A 27995-nucleotide genomic window follows, 5' to 3' on the forward strand; every position below is an offset into this window, starting at 1 on the left:
GTGTGTGTGTGTGTGTGTGTGTGTGTGTGTGTGTGTGTGACTTAAGACCCTTTTCATCACCTAACCAATGTTCTTGAGAATCATTCATGCTGGGTGGTGGTGGCCCACGCCTTTAATCCCAGCACCTGTGAAGCAGAGGCAGGCTTATCTCTTCAAGTTCAAGGCCAGCCTGGTCTACAGAACAAGCTCTAGGACAGGCTCCAAAGTTACAGAGAATCCCTGTCCCCCCAAAAAAAAACAAAACCAAAAAAGGAATCATTCACTCATAGCATGCACCATCACACTGTTTATAGAGATGGGGATGGAACCAGGACTCCAAGCATACTAGGTAATCACACTACCAACTAGCCACATTCCCAGCCCCTTGGGGTTTCTTGTTGGTTTATAATTTTTTGTAAAAGTGATATGGAGTTGAAATAACAACCAAACTCATGTTAAGGTTATCTTTAGTCATCAACATTAAGGGCTGTGAATGAAACTCAGTGTAGAGAATGACTTTGCATGTGCAAAGCCCTGGATTCCATCTCCAGCATTTTAAGAAAAAGACCAAATCATTCATCATTTATTAAATGCATGACTTATATTTAAAAAACACACGGAACAATTGTAAATACAAACAATATATTTTATTCCATCCCTGAAAACAATGACTAAACCAGAAATGTTCACAACTCCTCTGAGACTGAACAAGTGCTTGAGATTTCACCTAGCAATGAAACATAATTTCTTCACATAAAGGTACAGGGAAGACATTTCAGAAAGCTATCTTTCATGAAACAATATATTCTTATACTTATTTTAACAAAATATTTCATCATTGCTACTATTTGTGGTAGCATATTATAATAATGAACAATATCGAAAACTAAGTTCAATTTAGTCTAAATCTAGAGGCTAGCTGCATGTCAGCAGTCATCATATAGAATAAATACTACGAAATATAGAATACTATATAGCAATTGGATTTGCTACAAAATATATTTAAATAAAGACATGTTTTGTTCTATACTGGAATTAATCAAGTTAAGATTTCTTGTGCTGTGTATAGTAGCTGTTTCCCTAAAACATCTTCATAATTTATATTTTAATGTTCTTAATTTTGTAAAGTGGTTATTTATATAAAATGAGTAGCTAAGCTGACATCTCCTAACACCAGATACTCTTACATAACACCAACTAACATTAACATTTTTCCAAGCAGTTTTGTGCAGCGCAAATACATTTATTATATACATCTGGCTAAAGTCCTCAAGTCCCTTCCTACCCCCACCAACATAACCAAAGCAACATTTACCAAAATATGGAAATAATGTACTTTCGTAATAGCAGAAACCGTCAATGGGCTAAATATCCTCCTTTTCCTTTTTTTTAGATCGGGTCTGCTCTGTTGCCCAGGCTGGCGGTAAGCTTGCAGTCCCCCTGCCTTGGCCTCCTGAGTACCCATGGCTACAAACATATGACACTGTGATTTACCTTCAAATCAACAATCATGATTGTGAAAAATCATGCATTTTATTTTTCATCTCATCATAAAAATATGATTATTATGTAGAATATATGTAAGAAAGTTTTAAGTATGAGATTAGAGATTACCCTCATTTCTATTATATAGTCCCCAATGGTCAGGCTATGGACAGTGGCTACTACCCATTTCAAAATTATAGTCTTACAAATGCTATTTTTAAAAATATACAATTAACCTTCAGTTATCCTGAAGGATAGTGCAAATGAAAACATTCTTTGGGTCTATTTCAAAACATGATTTTCAACATGATACTTCCTTTTCCTGCTCATAATCTGAGTAACAAAATATAGTACTGGAACTAAGCATGTTTTCTACTTACAGGGACATCATGAGGACAGATGACAGAATGATTCAGTTACCGTCCACTTATCTGAAAAACATGTCATACACTTAAATAAATATTTTATAGAAAGGACTCCACGTCTTTCTAGTGTTTTTGTTTCTCCTTGATCTCAAATACTAAAGATGTATACAAAGATGACCTCCCTGCTTACCACAACAAATGTGTTACCAAACTCCCATTAAGTATACAGAACAGCATTGAAGAGCTTTGTGTGAAAGCAAACTAATAATGCCTGCAAGTTTATATACAGAATTAGCATCCTATGAATCCAGCCAGCTCCTTGGAAATGTGGAGAGCTTCTATTGTCAAGTATTACTCTGTCCTAGGCAGCAGTTTAAGAGGTGTCCTGCGATGGATGTATTCCACAGTGGTGTAGCCCTGCAAGGTGGCCTTCACTGCTATCTGACGCTGCCGGATGCACTCGTCCTTTTGTTGGTGGTTACCGGCACCAAGTTCCCACTGGTGCCATTGGTCGTATTGGTTGCTGAACCATTCACAACAATATAGTCGACCTTGCTCTCCAGCTTCACCAAGCGTTGCAAAATGTCATCTAAGAGGACTGCAATCGTTCTCTTCAGGTCCGCTAAGGGGGAAAATTGGAATAAATCATATTAAACAGCAGTACAGCACTTACTATTTGTGCTTTACAGCTTAAGGGAAAGAGGTAAACCATTATCACGACATCGGAAAGAAAATATGCTACAGAGAATGCGCTCAGACCCAGACAGGGAAAGCTGAATCACTTTCATCACTAGCACCACACCCAAAGCAAGAGAGTTACAACACACCAGGAACTCTCCCTTCTGAGAGCAGTGTATCAGACTTCAAGTCAGGCTCAAAACATCAGCCCTCTGTAAGGTGGGCTCTCACCAGCTATGCTGACATCACTTGACACGCCATGCTGAGTTTCTTCAGCAGTGTATACAGAAGGCTTGGGCCAGCAGGTAAAGTACTGACAAGGGCAGGTAAAGAGAGCTATGTAAGCAATTCAACCAAACACAAGCAAGACGCCTAACCGTCCAGAGTGGAGCACGAGTGGGAGTCAGGGCACAGGGTGACCTGCTCTGAGGACTGCTATGCTCTAAGTTATTCTAGAGTTTGAAGCAATGGCTTTCAGCTTGGCCTGGGTGATTCCAGGTTACCAAGCAGCCCTTGACTCCATGTTGAGGACAAATGCAGAGGCTTTTGACTTTGCAGCTTGTTTGTGTGCGGATACTACCACAGGGCCAGCACTAACCATGAGGCATTAACTATCAACTTCTCCACATGAGCAAAAAGGTACACACCAGACCCAAAAAGGATGCAACACCCTCACTTGGGTGCCATTAAAAGGGAGATATCAAAGCGGGGTGGTGATGGCGCATGCCTTTAATCCCAGCACTTGGGAGGCAGAGGCAGGCGGATCTCTGTGAATTTGAGGCCAGACTGGACTGATAGCCTCTAAAACAATACAGAGAAACCCTGTCTCATAAAAACAAAAACAAAAAACAAAAAAAAGAGAGAGAGAGAGAGATCAAATCGGGGTGGTAATGGCACAAGCCTTTAATCCCGGCACTCGAGAGACAGAGGCAGGCGGATTTCTGTGAGTTCGAAGTCAGCCTGGTCTACAAGAGCTAGTTCTAGAACAGCCTCCAAAGCCATAGAGAAACCCTGTTTTCAAAAACAAAAACAAGAGAGAGAAAAATAGACAGACAGACAGACAGACATAAGGGAGCTGGAGAAATGGCTCATCATTGGCTACTCTTCCAGAGGACAAGGGTTCAATTCCCAGCACCCACTTGGCAGCTCACCACTGTCTGTAACTTCAGTTCCAGAAGATCCAACACCCTCACACAGACATACATGCAGGCAAAACACTAATCACTGCTCATAAAATTAAACAAAATATTAAAAAAGACACCTAACATTGAGATGATGATGATGGCCCCACCCACCTGTCCTCCAACTATCCCACACATGCATCAAGACAAGACAAAGAACTCCAAACTGCTCCCAGCAATTTAGGTCGGCAGATCACCCACTGTTTGATGAGACCTGACCCAACTGCTGTCCTGATCCATCTAGGCGCCATCCTGACCTTCACTGAACGGTCCCCTCCTATTGACCTGGCCTCAGGCTCTCAGCTACTTCTCCAGCTCTTCCTCACCAATGAATGCAGTTCCTCCCACTGAGGTGCTCAGAACCTGTCTAACTTTCAGGAACTGCTTTCTGTTAGCTCTCACCTCAGCCTTATCGAGCCCTGTCTGAACTCTGTGTCATCAACCTTCTGTAGTCCTTCTCTGTGTGTGGACATTTGTGAGAATGAGAGACTAGAAAACACACACACACACACACACACACACACACACACACACACACACACACACGGTGATACACACTAACACATATCTGAGAGTTATTAGCAATTAAGATTGAAATAAAATACCTCATGTCCTCACTGTGAGGACAACTAGAACCATCTGGAAAATTGCAGTCAATGAAATCAACAAAGCCTGTGAATTTACTGTCATTGCATTAATTGTGACCTTGTGGAAAGACAAACTGTATCTACTGCTGACACTGCACATCAGGAGACGTAGCCAGGGCAGCAGATATGCCACCAACTTGAATTTCTTCCAGAAAAATGACAGTTACTCTAGTTCTTAACCTCTGTGGCAGGTTAAGGGGCTTAAGTAGACTTTTCCTAGCTGGCCTTCATGTTTTTCACTGGCATTCCACAGATATTAGGTAGTCAATAATGGCAATTGATATTGTTATTTTTTGTTGATCCTGGACCAAAAAGGCAGCTCAACACCTATTCTCTGCTCACCAGGGAAAAACATCTAACACCAGCTGACAAAGCTGCTCGTAGCTGTGCTACTACCGGAAAAAGTATGAGACAGGTGAAGGCAGTTGCTACCCAACAATACAAACCTAACACCCTGAGTTTGAACCTTGGAATACACACAAAGGTGGAAACAGTGAAATGACTCCATAGAGCTGCCCTCTGACCTCACATACGTGCCTGCTGTAGCATATACCATCCCCCTTCAAAAAATTAAATAAACAAAATAAAAGGTAAAAAGGAAAGCAACAGAATGGGAGACCATCGTTGCCAATCATAAATCTTGTGGTAATATAGTGTCTATGATCTAATAAAGCCACTAGAGATCAGTTTGCAAGATCAGTCACATTAGTTAGCTATAGACACTAGTCAGTGGTGGCACACACCTTTACTCTAAGGACTCGGGAAACAGGCAGACGGATCTCGCTGAGTTCCCCCCTGGCCTACACAAGAGTGAAGAGTAACAGAGCTCCCTCCTTTGATCCCGGCACTTGGGATCACAAGCCTTTAATTCCAGGGAAGTGGAGACAGGAGTGATATGGCTGGGCAGAGAAAGGAATAAAAGCAGGAGACAAGAACTGAGATCCTTTTGCCTCTGAGGATTCATGGAGACAGTATTGCCATTTCAGCTTGGTAGAGGTAAGATCTAGCTTGGCTGTTTTGCTTCTCTGATCTTCAGCTTGAAGCTTGAACCCCAATATCAGTCTCTGGGTCATTTAATTTTTGTGTTACAATATCTCAAGAAGATCTACTACAGTGATGCTAATCCTCAAATTCAAGAACAAAAAGACAATCCAAGTTAAAAACAGGCAAAGATTCTTGTTTCTAATCAGATGGGGAATGGGGGGTAACTGTGCCAAGCAAAGAAAAAATGAGGTTTCTCAATGGCATGTCACTGTGTCCACCAACCTCACTCTAGGGCAGGCCCCATACCCAATGGCATGTCACTGTGTCCACCAACCTCACTCTAGCAGGCCCCATACCCAATGGCATGTCACTGTGTCCACCAACCTCACTCTAGCAGGCCCCATACCCAATGGCATGTCACTGTGTCTACCAACCTCACTCTAGGGCAGGCCCCATACCCAATGGCATGTCACTGTGTCTACCAACCTCACTCTAGCAGGCCCCATACCCAATGGCATGTCACTATGTCCACCAACCTCACTCTGGCAGGCCCCATACCCAATGGCATGTCACTGTGTCTACCAACCTCACTCTAGCAGGCCCCATACCCAATGGCATGTCACTGTGTCTACCAACCTCACTCTAGGGCCGGCCCCATACCCAGGTGTAGTATAGATCAACAGAAAACCAACTCAATGGTATTTTCGTAGACCCTTTGTTTTATTCTGCTTTGTTTGGCCTTTTTTTTTCTTTTTCTTTTTTCTTTTTTCTTATTGATCTTTTTGCCTTTATTTTGATGGTCATTTTCTTTTCTTTCCTTTTCTTTTTGAAAGCAAGAAAATGAAATAGCATGAAGTTGGTAGGGAGGGAAGTAGAGGAAGACCTGGGAAATTCTTAATAAAAAGATGGAAAAAAATAATTGTGCCAAGGGGCCACACCCAGATGCAGCCCATCTGCTGCAGAACTACCCAGGCCAGCCCCTAGGACATGCTGATAGGAGCTTTACATGGTAGAGGCTACCAGGGAAACAAATCAAAGGACAAAGTTTGTTTGGGACTCATCAAGCAGGCAAGGGTCCAGATACCCGTGCACCAAGGTGCTATTGGCAGCAGAAATCTCAAAACAACCTAGTACAGACTCTGTCATGTGGTTACTAATGTTCATGCTTATAAAGATTTATCATGAAAAGGAACAAACTGAGCAAGGTAAATTATAAAATATAAATCTTGAAAAGAAAAAGAGCACCAAGAAGTAGAATAGAGCTAAATTCTTTGTTTGAGGAGATAAATGGGTTAAGAAACAGAATAAAGGGACTGGTGACCTCCGGGCAAGATCCCACCCAGCTAAGTTTCCAACTTGTGGAAAGAAACTAAAGAAAAGCTTTGAGTTGATCTGGTGGGACACAACTTTAATCCCAGCACTGGGAAGGCAGAGGCTACCAGATCTCTGAGTTTGAGACCAGACTGGTCTAAAGAGCAAAGTTTCAGGACAGCCAAGCTTAGGCAGTTAAGGACAGAAAGCTGGTGAAGATATAATTGAATGAAGGGGCCATGTTCCAGTCCCAGTAAGCAGCGTAACTTGGCTTTTCCAGCCATGTGGTTCTGACTTTAGAGTTAAGGATATAAGAAATGGGTTATGGACCCTAAAGAAAACCACTAATGCCAGGCATGTGTCAGGGTGTCATGAAGCTGTGTAGTTGAAGCCCAGATTAACTTGGAGAACCCAAGATGTTAGAGATGCCAGGGTCCTGGGAAACCTCCCAAGGAGAGCTGCTAGCAGGGAGTGGAACCAGCCCAAGAGAAAGAAGCAGGTTGCAGTCAACAAAGCTGGATGTATTTAGAGATCTGAAGCGTGTTTCCACATCAGACATGGAGATGCAGAGTTTGGAGTTTGCCCAGCTGGTTTTTGGTCTTGCTTTGGTCCAGTATTTCCTCACTATGCTCCCTTCCCTATGTTTTAGAATGGTAATGTATATCCTGTGCCATTATATATTAGAAGTATGTAATCTGGGTTTTTTTTATTTTGATTTTATAGGGGATTACAGTTAAGAGATTGCATGAATCTCAGAAGAGACTTTGAACTTTTAAACATTGTTAGGATTGATAGACTATGGGAACTTTTGAGGTTTGACTAAATGCATTTTGCATTATGATATGTTTACAAGCTTATGGGTGCCAGGGAGTGGGATGTGTCATTTGAATGTAACTGACCCCTATAATCTCATAGGGAGTGGCACTATTAGGAGGTGTGGCTTTAGAGTGGGTATTGCCTGGTTGGAGGCAATTTGGTAAGTGAGCCACCCCAATTAAATGTTTTCCTTTATAAGCGTTGACATGGCAATGGTTGTCTCTTCACAGCAATAGATACCCTAAGACAACTAGCTAAATAGAGTTCACAAATTTATGTGAAATTTAAATTTTTGCAGAAAGGATGAGAATGGTGGATAATCAAAAAATGCTAATCAAAAGATAAACAAGGGGACTAAAGAAATGGCTCCATGGTTAAGAATGCTGGTTGTCTGGATGGTGGTGGTACACACCTTTAATCCCAGCACTGGGGAGGCAGAGGTAGGTGGATCTCAGTGAGTTTGAGCTCAGCCTGGTCTTTAGAGTAAGTTCCAGGATAGCCAAAACTGTTACTCAGAGAAACCCTGTCTCAAAAAACCAAAAATAAAATAAAAATAAAAAAGCAAACACCAATCTACAACGGTGGCCTGCCTGCAAGATATGCCAATGTAATGGTGGCACCCCCACAGAATATGGTTTGACTTAAGTCCCACTCCACGATGCTGCTTGGATGACCAAGAACTTGAGACTAGATAGGTCAGGGAACTAGAGGAAAACCAAATACTAATTGTTTCACAAAAGGAACATGGCAATAAAATGACTCCTAATGACAACCTGCTGTACTCATAGATCAGTGCCTTGCTCAGCCATCATCAGAGAAGCTTCTTCCTGAAGCAGGGAACAAATGCAGAGACCCTCAGGCAGACAACATGCAGAGAGTGAGAGACCTTGTAGCACCCAACCCTCAGGGAGCCCTGCAGAAGAGGAGACAGAAAATGTGTAAGAGCGAGAGAGAGGCTGGAGGATACCAAGGAGTCAAAACCTAAACACAGCAGGACCACGCACATGTGACCTCAGAGCCTGAGGCAGCATGCACGGGGCCTGCCGGGGTCTACACCAGATGGAGTCCTAGTGCACACTTGCCCTTATACCTCTAATTAATAGCCACTTGCGAATTTTTCTTCAAAGGAGTCTCACTGGGGAAGTAAACTACGTGTTTTTTTTTCTTTTATCCCCCCTTTCCTTTTCTTTTTGGTTTGTCTAAATAGGGTTTCTCTGTGTAGCCCTGGCTGTCTTGGAATTCACTTTGTAGACCAGGGTGGCCTTGAACTCACAGAGATTTGCCTGCCTCTGCCTCCCAAGCAAACTACTCTTAAGGGTAGGCACCATGGCCAGCAGTAGATGACCAAGAGAAAACAAATTCAACAGCGTCTTTGGAGTTCCTTGTCTCCTAATTTTAAGTTTTTTTTTTAACTTACAAGTCCTTTGCAAATATATTATGGCTTCTGGTTTTGTTGGGGGGGGCTGCATTTTGTTTTGTTCAAGATGTCTCGCTGTAGCCCTAGCTGTCTAGGAACTCATTCTGTAGACCAGGCTGGCTTTGAACTCACAGAGATCCGCCTGCCTCTGCCTCCCAAGTACTGGGATTAATGGCGTGCGCCACACTGTCCGGCAAGCCTTTTCTTTTTAATGTAGTAACTACAAACAGGGTAGCTACATATCCTCCAAGACTCAGGAAATACCACAGAAGAAAGAGCAGAACGGATGTGAGAGCAGCCTGGAGCGACATGCTACTGTACTCTGGACTTAACAGCAGTTGCAATCCCTGCCGTGAATAACTGAAGATTGTAAATACCTCTGCTGAAAGAAGAGTCAACTTGAGCAAAAAGCGACACCCAACTAACAAATTTACTACAGATGCCCAATCCCAATGCTGGCAGGAGGCAGGAAAATGTTGAGTTTAAGATCAGCCTAGTTTACAAAGCAAGAGCCAATCTCAAAAATAGACAGTCAAGCACATAACTCAGTTAATAAAGTGCTTGCCCAGTGTGCACAAAACCCTAAGTTTGACAACACATAAACCAAGAGGATAAACTAGGGGGAGAGAGGAAGGAAGAAGTTCAAGGCCATATTCAATTACAAGAGTAAACTCAAGTGCAACCGGGGATACAGGAGACCCTGCCTCAAAATAAATGATTAAATAAAACAGGCTATGGCTATGGCTTGGTTTATAGTGCCTGCCCTAGCATTATGTGAGGGTTTGATTCCCAGCACTGATAGAACACCCTTCATTCAGTCTTCTGGCAATTCCTAGCTCCCCATCTCATCTCAAAGGAAGAAAAAATATGGCACACATAAAGAATTTAAAACAAACTAGGGCTGTGGTGGCACACACCTTTAATCCCAGCAGAGCAGAGATAGAAGGATCTCTTTGAATTTGAGGACAGCCTGGTCAACAGAGCAAGTTCCAGGACAGCGGGGGCTACACAGAGAAACCCTGGCTCAGCAGAGGAAAAAACAAAAACAAACTTAAAACAGCCGGTTGTGGTGGTGCATGCCTTTAACCCTAGCAATCAGGAGGCAGAGTTCAAGTACAGCTTGGTCTACATAGTGAGCTCTAGGACAGGCACATAGAGAGATCTTGTCTCAAAAAAAAAAAAAAAACAAAACAGGGGCTAGAGAGATGGCTCAGAGGTTAAGAGCATTGGCTGCTCTTCCAGAGGTCCTGAGTTCAATTCCCAGCAAACACATGGTGGCTCACAACCATCTACAATTCAATCTGGTGACCTCTTCTGGCTTATAGGCAGAACACTGTATACTAAATAAATAAACAAGTAAATAAATCTTAAAAAAAAAAAGAAATTACATTTTAAAAAAACAAAACAAAACAACAATGGGAATACAGCATTTAAAATGGAGATTTGCAATAACCAATACTGGAACTATAGGAAATCCTGTTTCTTGGAACTTAATTGATATTGTCCATTTGATGTTTTATATTGAGAAATAGAAAAGAAAAACCAATGAAATGCATGTATATATGTATATATATAAACAATTATACTGTATTACATACTCATTTAAAAATGCACATAATATACTTTATATGTACATATTTTAAAGAGATGAATATAGTGAAATGTCACAATTTCTATAATGTACTTAAAATATAATAAATGTGAGCTATTAATAACAAATCTGTGTGAGGACTATGCGAGTACTATATTCCTGCTTTACATCTGCAAACATACATGTGTGGTTTCTAAGAAACCAGTTTATAAAAAGCACACATGGATGCTGAGCTCCTTCCTGGGACTATCTGTGTTTACACAGGAACGGGCTGGAAGGGAGAGGACAAAGGTGTGCCGTGGGTCTCACCGTAGCCCGCCATGGATGCTCCGCTGTCCACATCCGCCACGCTCTTGCTCTCCTCCGCCAGGGCTTTCACGTATCTTTTGCTTAAATCTAGGATTTGCTCCCGTAACTTGACGCTGCTCTGGTGTCTTGGCTGTTGAAAAGTATAATGAAGTAGCATCAGCCCCCAGATGAGCCCGAACACCAGCAACAGGAAACTCAGTTTCTGGGACATATTTTTCCTTGAGATTGTAAAAATCATTTCTGATGAAGTGAACAGACTTGACTGGGGAGCAACAACTGGAAACGAAACACCAGATAATCAAGGCTTCCAAGGGGAAAGAAGAGCTCTCTAGTGTGGTGTGTCCATCTTCAGCCCGGTGGCCTCCACTTTGACATACCTGTAAATGAAGAACAAAGGGGTCACTATCACCTGCATTGGTATCAGGATAAACAATGAAAGTTCTAGAGTTCTGGCTTGTTACTATGCCCTCTTCCCTGACAACTTTCTCTGTCACATAACAAGTTTCTTGATCACCTATCAGTTCTATTTGCAAACATTTTTTCAAAATCAAACTAGAAATAAATATAAATCTGTTGAGAATATCTGAAAACTGTGCCACCTTAGCCATAAAATTTTGAATGACTTCTCCTCTGTCTCACCTTAAAGCCATTGATGGATAAGGTTCACAGATATTACAAGATTTCCGAGGTCTGTTCAAACATGCCCACACACAAAGGTAATTCCTAAAGTAAACAAAAACAGGAATGTCAAGGTAAAAGTTAGAAGTGATGAAAAAGCAAATACAGAAAATTAAAATGCCTATCTAACAAAAATTTCCATAATAAAATACGTGCCAACATTCGGATGTGTCATTAGAAGGTATTACTAATGTGAATGCATTAACCCTACGAAGCATCCAACATAACATGGAAAGTAAGCAAGTGGAAGGTTATTAAAACCAATCATGAAAGTTGGAAACACTTGAAATTTAAAAATAGTATTTTTAGACCACCAAAGTACCCAGGGATGAAAGGTCTGGTTTCATCACCAGAAGGGAAAAAATAATCGAAGTAAAAATCTATAGTGCATTTCCCATGACTGCTTCATAGCTTACTAAAAGCAATCTCTTGGAATGCTTTCATTTCTGGGATGAGGACAAATGAACTCAATTTTAACCCATTTACTAGGGAATGACAAAACCAAGTCTAACCTACTTTGAGAGCATGACTGAGTGTGAACACAGTACAGTAACTGTGTAAAGGTAGCCAGCAATTTGCAGAGGCACACACACACATCTGCAGTCCCAGCACGCAGAGGAGAACAGAGCCTGGCGAGCTCCACGATAGCCTAGGCTGCATGGATGGGAGCATCAAGTCAGTATCGGCTACACAGCAAGACAAAAACAAAACAAACACCGAGCCCACGAGCAATAAATAGCTTTCATTCCGCACATACTGAGTCAGGTACGAGAGCTACTCTATAGTTCTACCCTAGAAACTTGCTTTCTAGCATAGACGCTTTCCAGTTTTTGTTTTACTTGAGACAAGCTCTCATTATGTAGCCCTGGATGGCCTGGAACTCACCATGTCCGTCAGGCTGTCCTCAAATTCACACAGATCCCTCGGCCTCACATATTTATACCAATGTATACTGGTTCTTCTGTGTGTCCAAATACAAGCTACAGATTACACTGTGCCTTAGCACCCCATGAAAAAGAACACCTGGACTGTCCTGCATGGTCAGTCACTTCAAAAGGGGGCATGACTGCAACTCCAGAAAAGTGACAACTGAGAAGACAGCCAGCTAGGTACTTTTAGCCGGTGAAGACTTAAAAGACAGCTAAGAAAGAGAAGAGGGGGAGGGAGAGTACACCCAGTGTGTACTAACTCGACACACACGGGCTGAGGAGTGAAAGCAGGAAAGCAGTAAGGCCTTTGTTAAGTAGACTGTAAGGGCAGAAAAGCCGTGTATACAGTGAAAACACTGCAATTTATAACATGCAACAGTCCCAGCCGGGCGTTGGTGGCGCACGCCTTTAATCCCAGCACTCGGGAGGCAGAGGCAGGCGGATCTCTGTGAGTTCGAGGTTAGCCTGGTCTACCAAGTGAGTTCCAGGACAGCCTCCAAAGCCACAGAGAAACCCTGTCTCGAAAAAAACCAAAAAAAAAAAAAAAACATGCAACAGTCCCGACTATGCGCAACGTGTTTAAAACAGCACGAGGGCATACACAGTGCAGAGTGGCCTGCTGTGTGTTCAGAACCAAGGGTTACATGTGCAAACACCTGGGATTCAAGGCACATTTGGGTTTGAATTCACTTCTGGTTGCTGCACATTTGGAAATCTTTTACTGTTGCTCAATTTAAAACATTCAATAAATTACTCAATCCCAAACGAAATAATTGTTCAGTATAAGACACTGGACTCTGATCAATAAGATCTGACTACACCATCAGTCAGAAAAAGAGACCTTCATAAAGGCAAGAACATCCCAACATAGATCTACAGAGTGCATCTTCTCAATACTGATATGGGGGCAATGCAGGTCTCCTCTTGGGATCTTTTTTTCCACTGTGTAGCACTGGCTGTCCTGGAACTAGCTCTGTAGACCAGGCTGTCCTTGAACTCACAAAGATCTGCCTGCCTCTGCCCCCTCAGTGTTGGGATTAAAGGCACCACCACCGCCTAGCAGGTTCTTAATCTTATTAATAAAAAGATTTTAAGAATAGACACAAAGGACAGCCCAAGGAAATTTTTACTATTGTTTACCCAGAAAACCCCCAGGGCAGGCAAACAGCATATCTCAACAGATTTCCTTTAAGCTAGCACAGAAGTGAGACATGGAACTGACAAGCAGCAGCATAATTGGGCCAGCAGCTTAAAGAGAACAGAAGCACAAAATACAGGGGAAATCAAAGGTGTTAAGAAAAGCATGCTTAGAGAAAAGGAGAACTAAAAAGAGAAGCGATACTTTACTAACAGCCAGCAGGCTCATGAAACTACCACAGGGGAGCGATCGGGAAGAAAAGGTAGTGTCACACTGAAGGAATAATGATTGCACCTATCTCTTTAGTATGGCTTACTGGAGTGGCTCTTAGGTCAAGGGCTTGACCATGCCCGACTGGAATGTTAGGTCTCCATGCAGGCCAGATTCCCTTTCCTTGACCAGGAGTTTCTTGTACTCTCAACAACATTCACTCAGCCTTCCACAAAATACAATGCCCACCTCTGCAGGAAGTCAGGGTCTTGGACAGAAATAAACATAACAAGGAATGTTATGTTCTGCAATTTGGTAGTGTCTGCTTCATGATTTCTCATGGTAATGAGACATTTATTATGAAAGGGTTTTGCCAATGTGATATATACACACATTAGAGGGGTTTTTTGTTGTTGTTTTTCAAGACAGGGTTTCTCTGTATTGTTCTGGAGGCTGTCCTGGAACTCGCTCTGTAGACCAGGCTAACCTCGAACTCACAGAGATCCGCCTGCCTCTGCCTCCCGAGTGCTGGGATTAAAGGTGTGCACCACCAACACTCAGACACAATTTATTCAGCCATAATGAAAAGCAAACTTATAGGAAAATGAATGGAACTGGAAATCATTAATACATGGAACAGGCTAGTCTCACAAAGTATCATGTTTTCTCTCATAGCTGTCAATTAACTTTAAAAGAAGGAAATAAAGCTGGGCGGTGGTGGCATACACCTTTAATCCCAGTACTTGGGAGGCAAAGGCAGGAGGATCTCAGTGAGTTCGAGGCCAGCCTGGTCTACCAAAGTTAAACAGAGAAACCCTGTCTCAAAAGAACCAATAAGTAAATAAAATGAAAGGAGGAACAATTTGGAGTATAAAAAAAAAGAGGACAAAGAAGGTAACAGATGGGGTGAATATGATAAAAGGATGTTCTGTGCATGTATGAAAATGTCAACGAAACTCATTGCTTTATACAGCTAATAAAAGAAATGTAAAATAAAAAGAAAAGGGTTATCGTGAGAATACCAAAGGCTTGAGAGGCTGGGAGCACCTGACCCTGCTCTACAGTGGGCAACTCTGAAAGGACATCAAAGAATATAGTAGACATGGATGACAGGTGGGAGAAAGAACACGCTAGAACTTTCCCAAGTTAAAAAGATGTCCAGGAGCCAGCTATGCCTGACAAAGGGCTGAAAAGTTCCAAAGTCCAAGAGGACTCCCTGAAGCACTCCAAGACCTAAGAACCAGTGTGAGAATCCCACAAGCAATGCCAAGCAACACAGGCAGAAGACACTAAGGTTTTTAAAGGTTCACAGCTGCCTTTGGTCTTTCTCAGGTAATGTTTTACATAAAATAACCTGGCCAGATTTTTTACAACCCCAGTACCAAATCACACCCTATATCAAATAAATTAGAATGGGGATGGGAACCGAGCTTCATCTTTGTTTTTGTTTTGCTTGTTAACGATGTGTGGTGAGCCTTCCTACATTGTGGACAAATGTTTTCCCTACCACTGAGCTATGCTCCCAGCCAGCATCAGAATTTACAGTTGTCACTGCTTTGAAGCAAAGGTCATAATTTGCACCTCAGGCTGGCCTCTGTCATTTTACTTCAGCTTTTACAAGTGCTGGATTACAGATGTGTACTACCATGTCTGCTGCTACCAATATTTCTAAAAGAACACTGGTTAGTCCTCAATGTACAGCAAAGACGGAGAAGAACACTGCCCAAAAATGTCAGACCTTTTCACAAAGGGGAGCAGCATCAATGGCTGCAGGGAAGGTGTGTGCATCCCAAGTTACAAATCAGTTCATTTGGTGCGACATCCAAGCCCTGCTGCTGGGAGGTAGAAAAACAGAGACATTTACTGGAACACAGGTTGTTACTGCCAGGATAGCCATGTCCCAATTCTTTACTAGGCAAGCGTGAAGGAGAAAAGCCAACTCCACTGAGCAAACCACTTCCGTGTCAATATGAACACAAGTTCCTGTTCTCTGGGATTTACATCTATGCTTTCATACAGGAAGATGACGGACAATGAGTTTGAACTTTCAGCAACTAATGGGAATTTTCTTAAATACTTTTAGTGATTAGAGAGGAAATAATTGTTACTTTTAATTAGGAAAACGAGAGGATTTGGTGTGTTTTTCTGCATAATGTTCAAGCTTCAAATGACAGCAGAGCCCCATTTTCTTTATGTTTCAAATTGGCCCAGAACTTGGAAAACCATGTTATGGCACTTGGAAACCTGACATACCAACACCATCACTAAGGGGTTCTGGGTCACCACCATAATAATAGTCTTTCCCTGGCCCAAATGGACAGCAATCTAAAAATTCTATTTTTTCCAGTGCTGGCGACTGAACCAAGGACATTTCCACTGTGATAAAGGCCTAGATCCTAAAACTCTCTTCAATCTTACTACACTATATTGCCTACTAATGACTTTAGAAAGTAAAACACAACTACCTCCCCAAGTAATACCCAGAATTTTAAAGGTAAAATTAAGATTATCATCACCATCCTTATCATCAGTATTTTGATCCAGGATAGCTACTTAAACATTCCTAGGGGAAAATTTCCACCTGCAGAAAATAAAAACAGGAACCCATCTTTCTAGCATGTGGTAAATCGGAAGAGATTAGCCCCCACAGGCTCATTCATCTGAATAAGTGGCCTCTCAAAGAATTAGGAGGTGGCCGGGCGTTGGTGGCGCACGCCTTTAATCCCAGCACTGGGGAGGCAGAGGCAGGCGGATCTCTGTGAGTTCGAGGCCAGCCTGGTCTACAGAGCGAGTTCCAGGACAGCCTCCAAAACAATACAGAGAAACCCTGTCTCGAAAACAAACAAACAAACAAAAAAAAAAAAAACCAAAAAAAAAAGAATTAGGAGGTGTGGCTTTGGAGGGGGCAGGCTTTGAACTTTCAGAACAGCTCACGTCACTCGCGGTGTGCTCCTCCCTCATCCCGATGTGCTCCTCTGCCTTCCGGTGTATTCCTCCCGCCTCCCGGTGTGCTCCTCCACCTCCCGCCTGAGAACCAAGATGTGAGCTCTCAGCTGTGCTTGCCACTAGCCACGCCTCTGTCCTACCATCTAACCCTCTGAAACCCTAAGTCTGATTACATACTATTTATTGTAAACTGCCTTGGTCCTAGTGCTTTGCCACAGCATCTGAAAAGTATCTAAGACAAGACACAAGGTAAAAAAAAAGTAAACAGAGGAGACAAAGAAAGAAGGACGGGTCTGAAAAGTCCTTTATGAGCCTGAAGGCAGCAGAGTGCAGCCCGAGGGTCATCACCTCCCACTGCTTCCTGCTGCAGCTGCTTAAGTGGTTTCCTAGACACTTCTGCAACCCCACTTCAATCCATTATCCTCTAAGAGGTCAAAACACCTTCTAAAAACAAAGTTTGGGGGTGCACGCCTTTAATCCCAGCACTCAGGAGGCAGAGGCAGGCTTATTGCTTTTCTATAGCTGTGATAAAATACCATCGCTGAGGTAACTTACAGGAGTTTATTGGGCTTATGATTCCACAGGTTTAAGAGTCCACTGTGAAAAACAAAACAAAAACAACAAAACTAGTCCACTGTGGCAGGAGAGTGTGGCAGCTAGAGCAGGAAGCTAAGGGCTCACAGCTTCAACCTCTTCTCTCAGCAGAGAAAGCAAACTAGCAATGATGTGAGTCTTTTCCCTCACAAGTGACACACCGCCTCCAGCAAGGTCACACCTCCCAAGGCTCTCCAGAGGGCCAGTGTTCAATGCCCAACACCTCATTCAAGCCACCCACTGCGTCTTCCAAAAGGAAGGAGATAAGGCATATGAGTATGTTTCCTCATTTGAATGTGAGGGGTATTTTTGGGGGAGTGGGGTGCTGTTTGCGGAGTTTTTTCTGCATGTTTGTCTTTTTGAAACAGGGTCTCATTAGTAACCTTAAACTCAGAGATCCATCTGCCTCTGCTTCCTGAATGCTAGAACTAGGAGTGTACCACCACACCTGTCTATCTGTTTGGGTGTTCTGGCTTTTGTTTTTTGAGACACAATCTTGCTCAGCCTCACTGGCCTGGAACATACTATGTAGCCTGGACTTGCCTCAGACTCACAGTAATTCTCCTGGGCCTCGTGAAGGTTGAGATTACAGCATGAGCCACCACATATGGTAAAGTATGTGTTCAAATGCTCCCTCTGTGAAATGGATTTCCAAAGCTCATTTCCTCCACTCTAGTCCATGCTGGTCCTCTACCTCCCACAACACATCATCCTCTACCAAGTGACCCTAGCCCTCATATCGTCCAATCATGCCCTTGCTCCCGGATTCCACCCCACACCCCTAACTCACCTTGGACTCTGTCACATGTTCTACAGAGCTTGTGAGCAATCTGCAGTCACTGGGAAACCTCATTGTTTTAAACATGTCCCTGAGTCTGTCTGCCTTCTCCCCAGTAGTAATGTGACTCCCTGTCCTTTTTGAGGACAGAAAGGCAGAAAATGGAAATTTGGAGGTAAAATTGAAGTATTCTCAATTATCTGTCAGTGGATTAGAAGAGCCAAGGAGAAATTCCCTTATACTTTCGATTAAAAAAACAAAAAACAAAGGGCAGAGACACAAAGTGTCTTTCCCACAATGACACAACAGTGGAGAAGCTTTGGGCTCAGAACAAGGGTCCAGTTTCTCTATGCTGCACAACTCCTCACTTCCACTGTGAAGACTCTGCATGTCCAGAAGACTGTAGGCACCAAACCTGACATGACCAATACCATCCATATCAGGGCCCATAGAAGTGGCTCCTTTCCACGCTGTCTTAAGGTCAGAGAGTTCAAACCTATCCTTGATCTTTCAAGGTTAAAGGCCTAAGATCTAAAGGTCTAAGGTATGGCTACTGAAGGATGTTTAGCCTAAGGTGTGGTCACTGGATGTCTCGCCTAGGAAACAGGAGGTTTGATCTAAGGAGTGATTACTGGATGTCTTAATCCTCAAGGCCAGATAACAGGAGGCCTGATCTAAGGTATGGTTACTGGATGTTTTCCTCGTCAAGGCCAAATGGCAGGATGTTTGGCAAAGGGCAGTTACTGGATGCTTTGAGAATTAAGGAAGTAATTCGGTCTTATTGTTCCTTGTGTCATTGGTATCATTGGTAAGGAAGTCCTTTTGCCTCCCGCCCCCCTTTGGCTGGGGTATATAAGAACTTTGAGCAATAACTTTAGGGCCGATCCCAGTATTCACTGGATGCCCTCCCAACTCTATCCCTCTGTCTCTACCTTGCTTCTTCCCTCAATCTGCACTCTCTCAGGTGCGAACTGGACTAGTTGGCTGGCCTGAACACATACAGACTGAAGATACCCAAGGAAACTGACAGGAAAGCAAAAGGTGGCCTTATGGAGCCTCCCAAGAGTTAACCTTTTCCTTCCAAGAGGGACATATGTATGAGAGCCTGCTGGAGTTTGTTATGTACACCGAGTGCATGTAGAAGTCACAGAGGCAGGAAGAGGATGTCAGATTCCCGGAACTGGAGCTCCAGGTGATGATGAGTCGCCATGTAGGTGCTGGAAAACCAAACCTGGGTCCTTTGCAAGAGCAGTGAGTGCTCTTAACCACTGAGCCATCCCCACAGTCCCTTATCCTTGCTTTCATGTAAATGTACCTCATTCTGCATTAACACAACACGGAACAAAATTCAGTCTATGCCTAGAATTCCTCAAAGTAACTGAGAAACTAAACCCGTGGCCACTTCGATTGCTTCATTTGTTTTTATTGTACATTAGAATTACTATGTTTACTGCTTCATCTCTTGGCATACCTACTTAAATATGTGTATCTTTCTGTGTGTGTGTGTTTGGGTAATAGATTTAAGGGTTGGATAAGTTTTTTTGAATAAGGTTGAATTTGCAAATACTGAATGAACGGTAATATTAAATGAGTCTTTGTCCTTTTCCTCTTTAAAAGAATACTATAAGTGTACTAGGGCAATGATCCAGATGTTGTACAATTTTTTATTGGACTATTCATTAGTTTATTATTGGTTCATTATGTTTCAAATACATTTTATTCACATAAATCAAAGTCGCTATAAGAAGAATCTAAGACTCCACCATTTCTCTGACAAGGCAGACAGATTTCTGACTGTCTCTCTCTTTTCTCTCTGTCTCTCTCTCCTCTCTCTCTTCCCTTCCCTGACTAAAACTTCTTTCCCATGTTAAAAAAAATCTAAGAATAAAGATTAGAGCTGATAATCTTGCAAGCATCAGGCCCTGAGTTTGATCCCCAAAACTTGCCTAAAAATGTGCACGCCCATGTACTCACACATACATACACACTTACACTTTAAATAAATAAATATAAGTTATAGCCATACGTGGGGGCAGGGGAGCTAAATGTGATGGTGGCATGTTTGTAATCCTAGCACCAGAGAGGCAAAGACAAGCAGATGCTTGCAGGCCAGCGAGTCAAGCATAGGCATAGAGTTCTAGACTAGTGACAGAACCTGTCTCAAAAACAAGATGGATGGCTCCTGAGGAAAGATACCCAAGACTGTCCTCTGACCTCCACACTCGAGTGTTCCTGCACACACATGAATACACACATGCACAAACAAAAACACAACTTTGTATCTTAATTTCTAACATGGATTTTTTAAACACACCTAGGACAGAGGCTGGAGAATGGCTCAGTAAAAGCAGTGCTCTGTAAGCATTAGGAGCCAAGTTCAAATCCCCACTATCTGTGTAAGAAAGCCAGGATGGCTTTGCAAGTGGCCCCAGCATGGGGTGGGGGTGGCAGGCCAATCCTGAGAGCTTGCTAGCTACCCAGCATAACCATAAACAGCAAGCTTCCAGTTGAGAAAAAAAGTCTCTCTTAAGAGAACAAGTCAGGCAGCTTATATAGGTAGAAATCTGATACACCCTCTCCCACACACACAGAGTAGAAGAAAACATGAAGTAAAACAAAGACATAATCTTCAAGAAGTAGATTCCCTTCACCAAGATCAGCAAATACACCAAGGTATTTCTAGAAAAAAAAAAACGGACAAAAATGCTTTATTACATGCAGTTTCATTTAATGTATATATGAACTCAGCTTATTCATTCATCTATTGATTCATGTATTCACATTATCTATTAAAGCACCTACTATGCCAGGCGGTGGTGGCACACACCTTTAGTCCAGGAACTCAGGAGGCAGAGGCAAGCAGATCTCTGTGAGTTCAAGACCAGCCTGGTCTACAAGAGCTAGTTCCAGGACAGGCTCCAAAGCCACAGAGAAACCCTGCCTCTTAATACACACACCACCCCCACCCCTGCCAAAAAAAAAAAAAGCAAAACACCTACTATGTGTCATGAATTGGCAATGTGAAAATAGGAATTCTGTTTTCCTGATAATTACACATTAGAACGGCAGTTCTCAACCCATGGGCTGTGACCCATTCGGGGGTCGAACAACCCTTTCACAGGGGTTACCTAAGACCATTGAAATATACAGATCTTCACATCACGATTCATAACAGTAGCAAAATTACAGTATGAAGTAGCAGTGAAAATAAAGGCATGTTGGAGTCATCAAAACAAGAGGAGCTGTATTAAAGGGTGGCAGCATTAGGAAGGCTGAGAGCCACTGTCTTAGCAGTGGGACAACTAAGGAGTAACTCAGAAACAAGTAATCCCATAAGGCAATACACTGAACAAGCAAGCAGGCTATGTCTACAAAAGTCTATAGGGTGAACCCTCTGAGGAGGTAGCAACTGACCTGCCAAAGCACAAAGCCTGGTACCAATTTCCTGCTGACTGAAACCACTAGCATTTGCTTCTGACCACAATTTTGGAGGCAGGAGGAAACAGACTATTCCTACTCTTAACACAAGGACATAGCAGGGCTGGAGAGACGGCTAAGGGGCTAAGAGCACTTGCTGCTCTTTCAAAGGACAGTTCAGTACCCAGCATCCACGGTGGGGTGACTCACTACCTACAATACTAGCTCCAGGGAATCTGAAGCCCTCTTCTGGCCACCATGGACATGGGCAGAAGGATGTGCGCGTGTCCATGACCATGACCGTGTCTTCTCCAGACTGACTGAGGTCTGATCTCAGTCACTCCCAATTGGCTAGTTTTAAAAGAATCATGCAGAGAAAAATGAAGGAAAGGAGCCGGGCATTGGTGGCGCACGCCTTTAATCCCAGCACTCGGGAGGCAGAGGCAGGCAGATCACTGTGAGTTCGAGACCAGCCTGGACTACCAAGCGAGTTCCAGGACAGCCTCCAAAGCCACAGAGAAACCCTGTCTCGAAAAACCAAAAAAAAAAAAAAAAAAAAAAAGAAAAAAAAGAAAAGAAGGAAAGGAGAAGGGGTCTGCCACTTCATTTTCTAAGGGAGGGGGGCTTTGTATAAACAGATATGGAAAAAATAAAAGAGTTGCATAAAAGTTTTACAAGGTGGTGGAGGGGTGGGGGAGATGTACTGAACTTGGGCCCTCAGTAACTAGACAGAAAGTATCTACCTTTGATAGAAAAAAAGACATTTTCCCTCACTAACAGCAGGAAACCCCAGACATAGAAAACCCTGATGATCCTTTCTTAGGAACTTTGTCGGGCAATCTGGAAACTTACAGGGTTGGTCATGATTGTAGGGAACCTCAGAGTCAGCTCAGGATACCCCAAGACCAAGTTCTCAGCACAAAGAAGATGTATTTGCCCCAAAGGGGGACAGAGAGCAGGGATAAGGGACAAAGAAGGGAGACGGATGAAAAGGGAGAAGGGGAAGGGAGGAAGGACGAGAAGAAGGCAGAGGGACAAAGGACTGCCTTTGGATAGACAGGAGACAGACATGGCCCATGGCAAACAGCATTGGGCATGTTGAGTAGGTGAAGCAAACAAGGCTTTTGTTTTGTTTTGTTTTGGTTTGGTTTGGTTTTTTCAGACCAAGTTTCTCTGTGTAGCTTTGTAGACCAGGCTGGCCTCGAACTCACAGAGATCCACCTGCCTCTGCCTCACAAGTGCTGGGATTAAAAGCATGCACCACCGCCGCCAGCTTGCAATGAGGCCTTCTGATTGCAGGATTTCAGTACTTTGATAGGTGGGCCTTGGCAGACAGCTTTAAGGGGAGGAAGTAGCAAAAATAAAGAAATAGACCTTGGTATCTTTCTAGCTTTGGGGATGGGGGGAAGGGCAAGGCCTGCCAAAGTCACATATTAATGCCCCTTCAGTGATGATCTGACATGATGGTCACTCTGACTTTGTGTTTTCTAACAGGAAGAGTGTAACAGAATGAAAGCAGAACAAAGTATACTTAGCAGTTCACAGAAAGCTAACAGAAAACTGCTACTATTTTAAGCACAATGTGTCCAATTCTAAAAACATTACCTAAGGAGCCCAAGAGTCAAACAGCAAATACTGGCAGAAGTTTTTCTAAATTTCTGTATTTGTTACAGGCTTTAATATCCCCACCTTGATTTATAAAATCTTTACAGGCCGGGCGTTGGTGGCGCACGCCTTTAATCCCAGCACTCGGGAGGCAGAGGCAGGCGGATCTCTGTGAGTTCGAGGCCAGCCTGGACTACCAAGTGAGTTCCAGGACAGCCTCCAAAGCCACAAAGAAACCCTGTCTCGAAAAACCAAAAAAAAAAACAAAACAAAACAAAACAAATAAAATCTTTACAGGAAGCAGAGCATAGTGAAAATGCCTATAGCACCGTGCTTAGGGCATAGAAACAGAAAGGTGGGAGATCATGGCCAGTCAGGGCTACAAAGTGAGAGCCTGTCTTAAAAAAAAAGCAGTTCTCAACCTTCCCACTGCTGGGACCCGTCCTCATGTTGCAGAGACCCCAACCATAAAGTTATTTTGTCAGTACTTCATTACTGCAATTTTGCTACTGTTCTGAATTATAATGCAAATATCTAATATACTATTCAATCCCTCTTGGGGTCAAGGCCCACACACTGCAAACCACTGCTTTACAGGAAAGCAATGTTCAAAGCTCTCTTACACCTCTTACCGAACCAGTATGTACCATGCAAAAAGCCAAGTAGTTAAGCAACATTTTAGTGGTTTCTCCCTAGCCCCAAACCAAAAGATAAATACGTTAAGCCAGCATTATTACTAGAAAAAAAGAAAGAGAACGGATCATGAAATATTTAAAGTAGAATTGTAAAGGAAAGGAAGGAGAGCACCGAAGGGACGAGGCCCATCCAACAACAGCAGAGGGAGAGTGAAGACTTAGACATCCAAACTCTCGACTCGGGACTCCACTGCTTTTTAAACACAGGGCCTAAGTGGATTATTTGCAACTGGCAATGTTTTGATGAACAAAACAGAAATCAGAGAAAAATGTACACACTATAGATTTTCTCAAGATATTTGTTTTTACATACAGACATGCATGCAATTATAAATCTATGAAATCTAGAGATAAAGATTTCTTCCTGAGTTGTGGTTTTAGAAGCTATTAAAAAAATAGAGCACTTTAAACTGCCTTTCATGAAGTATTCCCATGTATTTCTATGCCAACACAGTAATAGCAACATTGAAAACATTAACAGATGGCTAATCCTACCTTAAAATCTCTCATTCAAATCTCATTTTGCCTTGCTTCAGTGCTCTGCTCTTGCTGTTACGAATATTATTTAACAGCAGCAGCAACCCTCACTCAGACTAGGGTGTTCTTTTTTTTTTTTTTTTTTTTGGGTTTTTCAAGACAGGATTTCTCTGTGGCTTTGGAGGCTGTCCTGGAACTCACTATGTAGACCAGGCTGGTCTCGAACTTACAGAGATCCACCTGCCTCTGCCTCCCGAGTGCTGGGATTAAAGGCATGCGCCACCAATGCCCGGCCAGACTAGGGTGTTCTTAGACTCACTCCTGCCTGTCAGTCTCCAAAGGACTTTACAGCCAGAGAGTTTCATGTGAATTATAAAAAAAGACACGGTATGCTCATCAGCACTCAAAGGTGCACACAGCACTCTCCAAGACAAGATACAGAACTAAGTCATAGACAGACAGACACAGACACAGACACACACACACACACACACACACACCGGACTTGGCTCTGGAATGGAATTTCTGGAGAAAAGGTCCATTCCTAAAATATTTTCTCTACACAATACTGCCTAAAGCAAATATCTGGTGGAAAAAAATTAACACAGGCAACAGCTATCTACTGTATAATTAGGTATAAACTTGAAGAAGCTTTAGGCCTGGGGGTATGTAGCTACTGGCTTCAACCCACGCTGCCAAGAAATAAACATAAAAAATAAAATAAAGCCACGTCTTTAATACCAGCACTTGGGAGGCAGAGGCAGGCGGATCACTGTGAGTTCGAGACCAGCCTGGTCTATCAAGCGAGTTCCAGGACAGCCTCCAAAGCTACAGGGAAACCCTGTCTCAAAAAACCAAAAAGACGTGCGCCGCCACCACCCGGCTGAGTTCCTGCTAAATTAACGCACAGATATTTTATCATTTTTAGATGGCATTTTTGGGAAGGGAGAAGAAAACAGAATCAATAAAAATTATAAAAATAGACTGGGCAGTGGTGATGCTTGCCTTTAATCCCAGCACTCAGGAGGCAGAGACAAGTGGATCTCTGTGAGTTGGAGACCAGTTTGGTCTACACAGTGAGTTCCTGGCCAGTCATAGATATATGGTGAGACCTTGTCAAATAAATAAATAAATAAATAAATAAATAAATAAATAAGTCCAAAAAGGGGTGGGGGTAAAGTAAGGCAGAGACAAAAACAGGAAGTTCTATAGCAAAAACCACTTCATAACTATGCTACAGTGAGTGTCTCATCTAAAATACACTATGCAGCATCAGACACTTCAGTCCCAGTCTGACCTGCTCACTGCCTTAGTCAATCATAACTTGAATCACATGGCCCTACACCCCTTTCCACAGCTAACTAGACCAGCATGGGGCAACCAGCCAGAGGCCTTCTACACATAGAGGCCAGAGAGAACACAACAGCTGAAGAAGAGAAACTCACAGAGAGCAAAAATGAAAACAGGTTAGGAAACTGAGAATAAAAGTTATTCACAAGAGCATGTACCTAGGGCCACCAGCAGAAGCAAGGACGACGAAACATCAGCACACAAAGAGCTGCTCGCTGGCGATCGATAGAGATCCCTGCAGCTCCCCAGCTCTCATGAGAGCCCTCTTTACCAGGGTGGAGGGAGAGAACTACACAACCAGAGGGCAGAGAACAAGGACGAAGATAAATGAGTAAAGGAGCTTATATCTTATTCCCCAACATTTAAATGGATGCTTCAAAATCCTTACCATGGACAGTATGAGATAGAAGAGTCCCTGGGACCGATCAATTCATTATTTTAGACTCACTGCAGTGGCAGCAAGGCTAAGGTCATACAGAGGGTGGCAGAGCAGGACAAGAACCAAGGTCTCCTTCTCTGTGGTCATTACTGTCCCCTCTACTATACTCAGTAACATCTGTAGAAACATTTTCTTCAAAATGAGTGTTTCTGCTACACATTGTAAGGCTAATCAGAAATGTTTACGGGCATGTATGTGCCTTCCTCCACAAATTCCGTTCATTAACTATGTTACTCTTCTAACAATCATTGGAAGTCTTCCTTTTTCCTAAAGACGTTACACAGTCAATTCATCAGGCCCGCCAGCTCCACTGCCCCATTACAACCATAGGTCCAAAACAACACTCAAGACACAAGAGTGTCTCCACTCAAAATAGTCCATACAGAGCAGACATCTTAAATGAAGAGGCAATCCAGTTAAAGGTTTATAAAGATTTCCTTGAAAAGCCATCACCAATGCCAATGAAATTGAGAAAAGCAGGCCAAAAGCAGCTGACACCCAGGACTAACTAGCACGCTGAAGGGGTTCCCCAGCAGATTTACTGCATTCATTCAATCTGTCTTGAGAACAAAAACTACAGCTTGGAAACAGAAATCCTGAGTGGGGTACTGTGAACCAGTGACAAATAGTTCAGAAAGTTGACCCAGGGGCATGCTGCAAAGGGCTTGGATAAACTGACTGACAAAGCCTTTAATCTCCTCTTAAGGGATTCCCACAGGACAAGGCTGGGGAGGTGGGGGAGGTGAGAGAGTCACTGTACAGATCTCCAGAGCTGATCCCCAGGAAAGCAGAGTCATCAGTTTCCTTAGAACACTCTCAGCCATCTTAAAAGGGCGGAAATTAAGAAGCCAGCGGTTCTCAACCTTCCTAGTGCTGAGACCCCTTAAGATGGTTCCTCTTGTTGTAAAGACCCCCATCATAAAATTAATTTCTTTGCTACTTCATAACTGTAATGTTGCTACTGTCATGAATCATAATGTAAATATCTTATATGCAGATGATCCTGGGCAACCCCTATGAAAGGGTCCTTCGACCCCCAGGTTGAGAACCGCTGTCTTAAGGAATTCTTTGCATGTGAGTGAAACATAAAGTCAACACACAACTTAGATTACCAATGATTGCACAAAAGAACACACACGCAAGTGCATGCCACTGCTTATCACACCACATGAATCTAACAACTTAAAACTATGTGTGATCTCCATCTGCTGGACGAAACAAATCGGCCTGGAGCCTTTGATTAGCCTGATGGAGGCAGCACCGAGGGTTCGAATCCCGGCAGCCTGACCCCTCAACCACCGCCCGCACCAGACTGCAAATAAAGTTCCTCCCCCACCAGTCTCCCAGAAGAGTTTGGCAGGTTTAAAGGGCATTTTATGATCCTTCTCCCAACGGGAGAACTGAGCTGTCAAGAACGGAACACTAAGTGAGCGCGGCCGCGGGGGCGAGCCCGGCCCGGGAGTCCCGGCTGTCACGGCGGCAAAGCTCGGGCCTCGAGGACACTGCCTCCCGCCTCCCCTCCGTATTACCTGGCCCGCGGGCTTCCCGTCAATCACGCGGGCCGCCGCCGCGGGGCTCGAAAACTGGAGCTGCAGCCACAGCCCGCCGCGGGTGGCAGCGGCACCGCAGCAGCCTCCGGGCCGGGATGGAGGCAGGAGGGAGAGCGCTCGGCGCCCGGGGACTCCGCTCCCGGTTTCCGCTCCGCCTCCCGGCCGCCCTTCCCCCGCTCCGCGGGCAGGGCCCGCTGCGCGCGGCATTGTGGGAGATGTAGTCCGGGGGGGCTAGCGGAGAAGTGGCACGTGCTCTTAGCCTAGGGGCTCGGGCTGACGCCGTTGCTTGGCAACCAAGAGGCGGGGCAGCAGCAACACTACCAGAAAAGAAACAGCCTCCTGATTGTGAACTGAAGTCTCCGCGTCCTACTACTGACCTTCCACCAGAAAACCAACCCTCCAGATACTCTTGGCTGACGCTGGACA

The 27995-nt window shown here is 43.5% G+C and overlaps 1 protein-coding gene across 2 annotated transcripts; it reads right to left on the reverse strand.

The window, feature by feature from the left end:
- Positions 1-604: 604 nt before the first annotated feature.
- Ccdc126 (coiled-coil domain containing 126) lies at positions 605-27734 on the reverse strand. Of its 2 annotated transcripts, XM_005087118.4 has the most exons (4): positions 27549-27734; positions 11403-11486; positions 10764-11140; positions 605-2451 (listed from the first exon to the last, which is right to left on the reverse strand). In XM_005087118.4, the coding sequence occupies exons 3-4, from the start codon at positions 10999-11001 to the stop codon at positions 2267-2269; spliced, it is 423 nt and encodes a 140-aa protein (XP_005087175.1). In that variant the 5' UTR covers positions 11002-11140; positions 11403-11486; positions 27549-27734; the 3' UTR covers positions 605-2266. The 2 variants fall into 2 exon arrangements, with proteins under 2 accessions (XP_005087175.1, XP_040594311.1); XM_040738377.1 differs by lacking the exon at positions 11403-11486.
- Between the last annotated feature and the right edge of the window lie 261 nt (positions 27735-27995).

The sequence above is a fragment of the Mesocricetus auratus genome, unplaced genomic scaffold (assembly GCF_017639785.1).
Source record: "Mesocricetus auratus isolate SY011 unplaced genomic scaffold, BCM_Maur_2.0 Super-Scaffold_100676, whole genome shotgun sequence".
In the NCBI taxonomy this organism is placed as follows: Eukaryota; Metazoa; Chordata; class Mammalia; order Rodentia; family Cricetidae; genus Mesocricetus; species Mesocricetus auratus.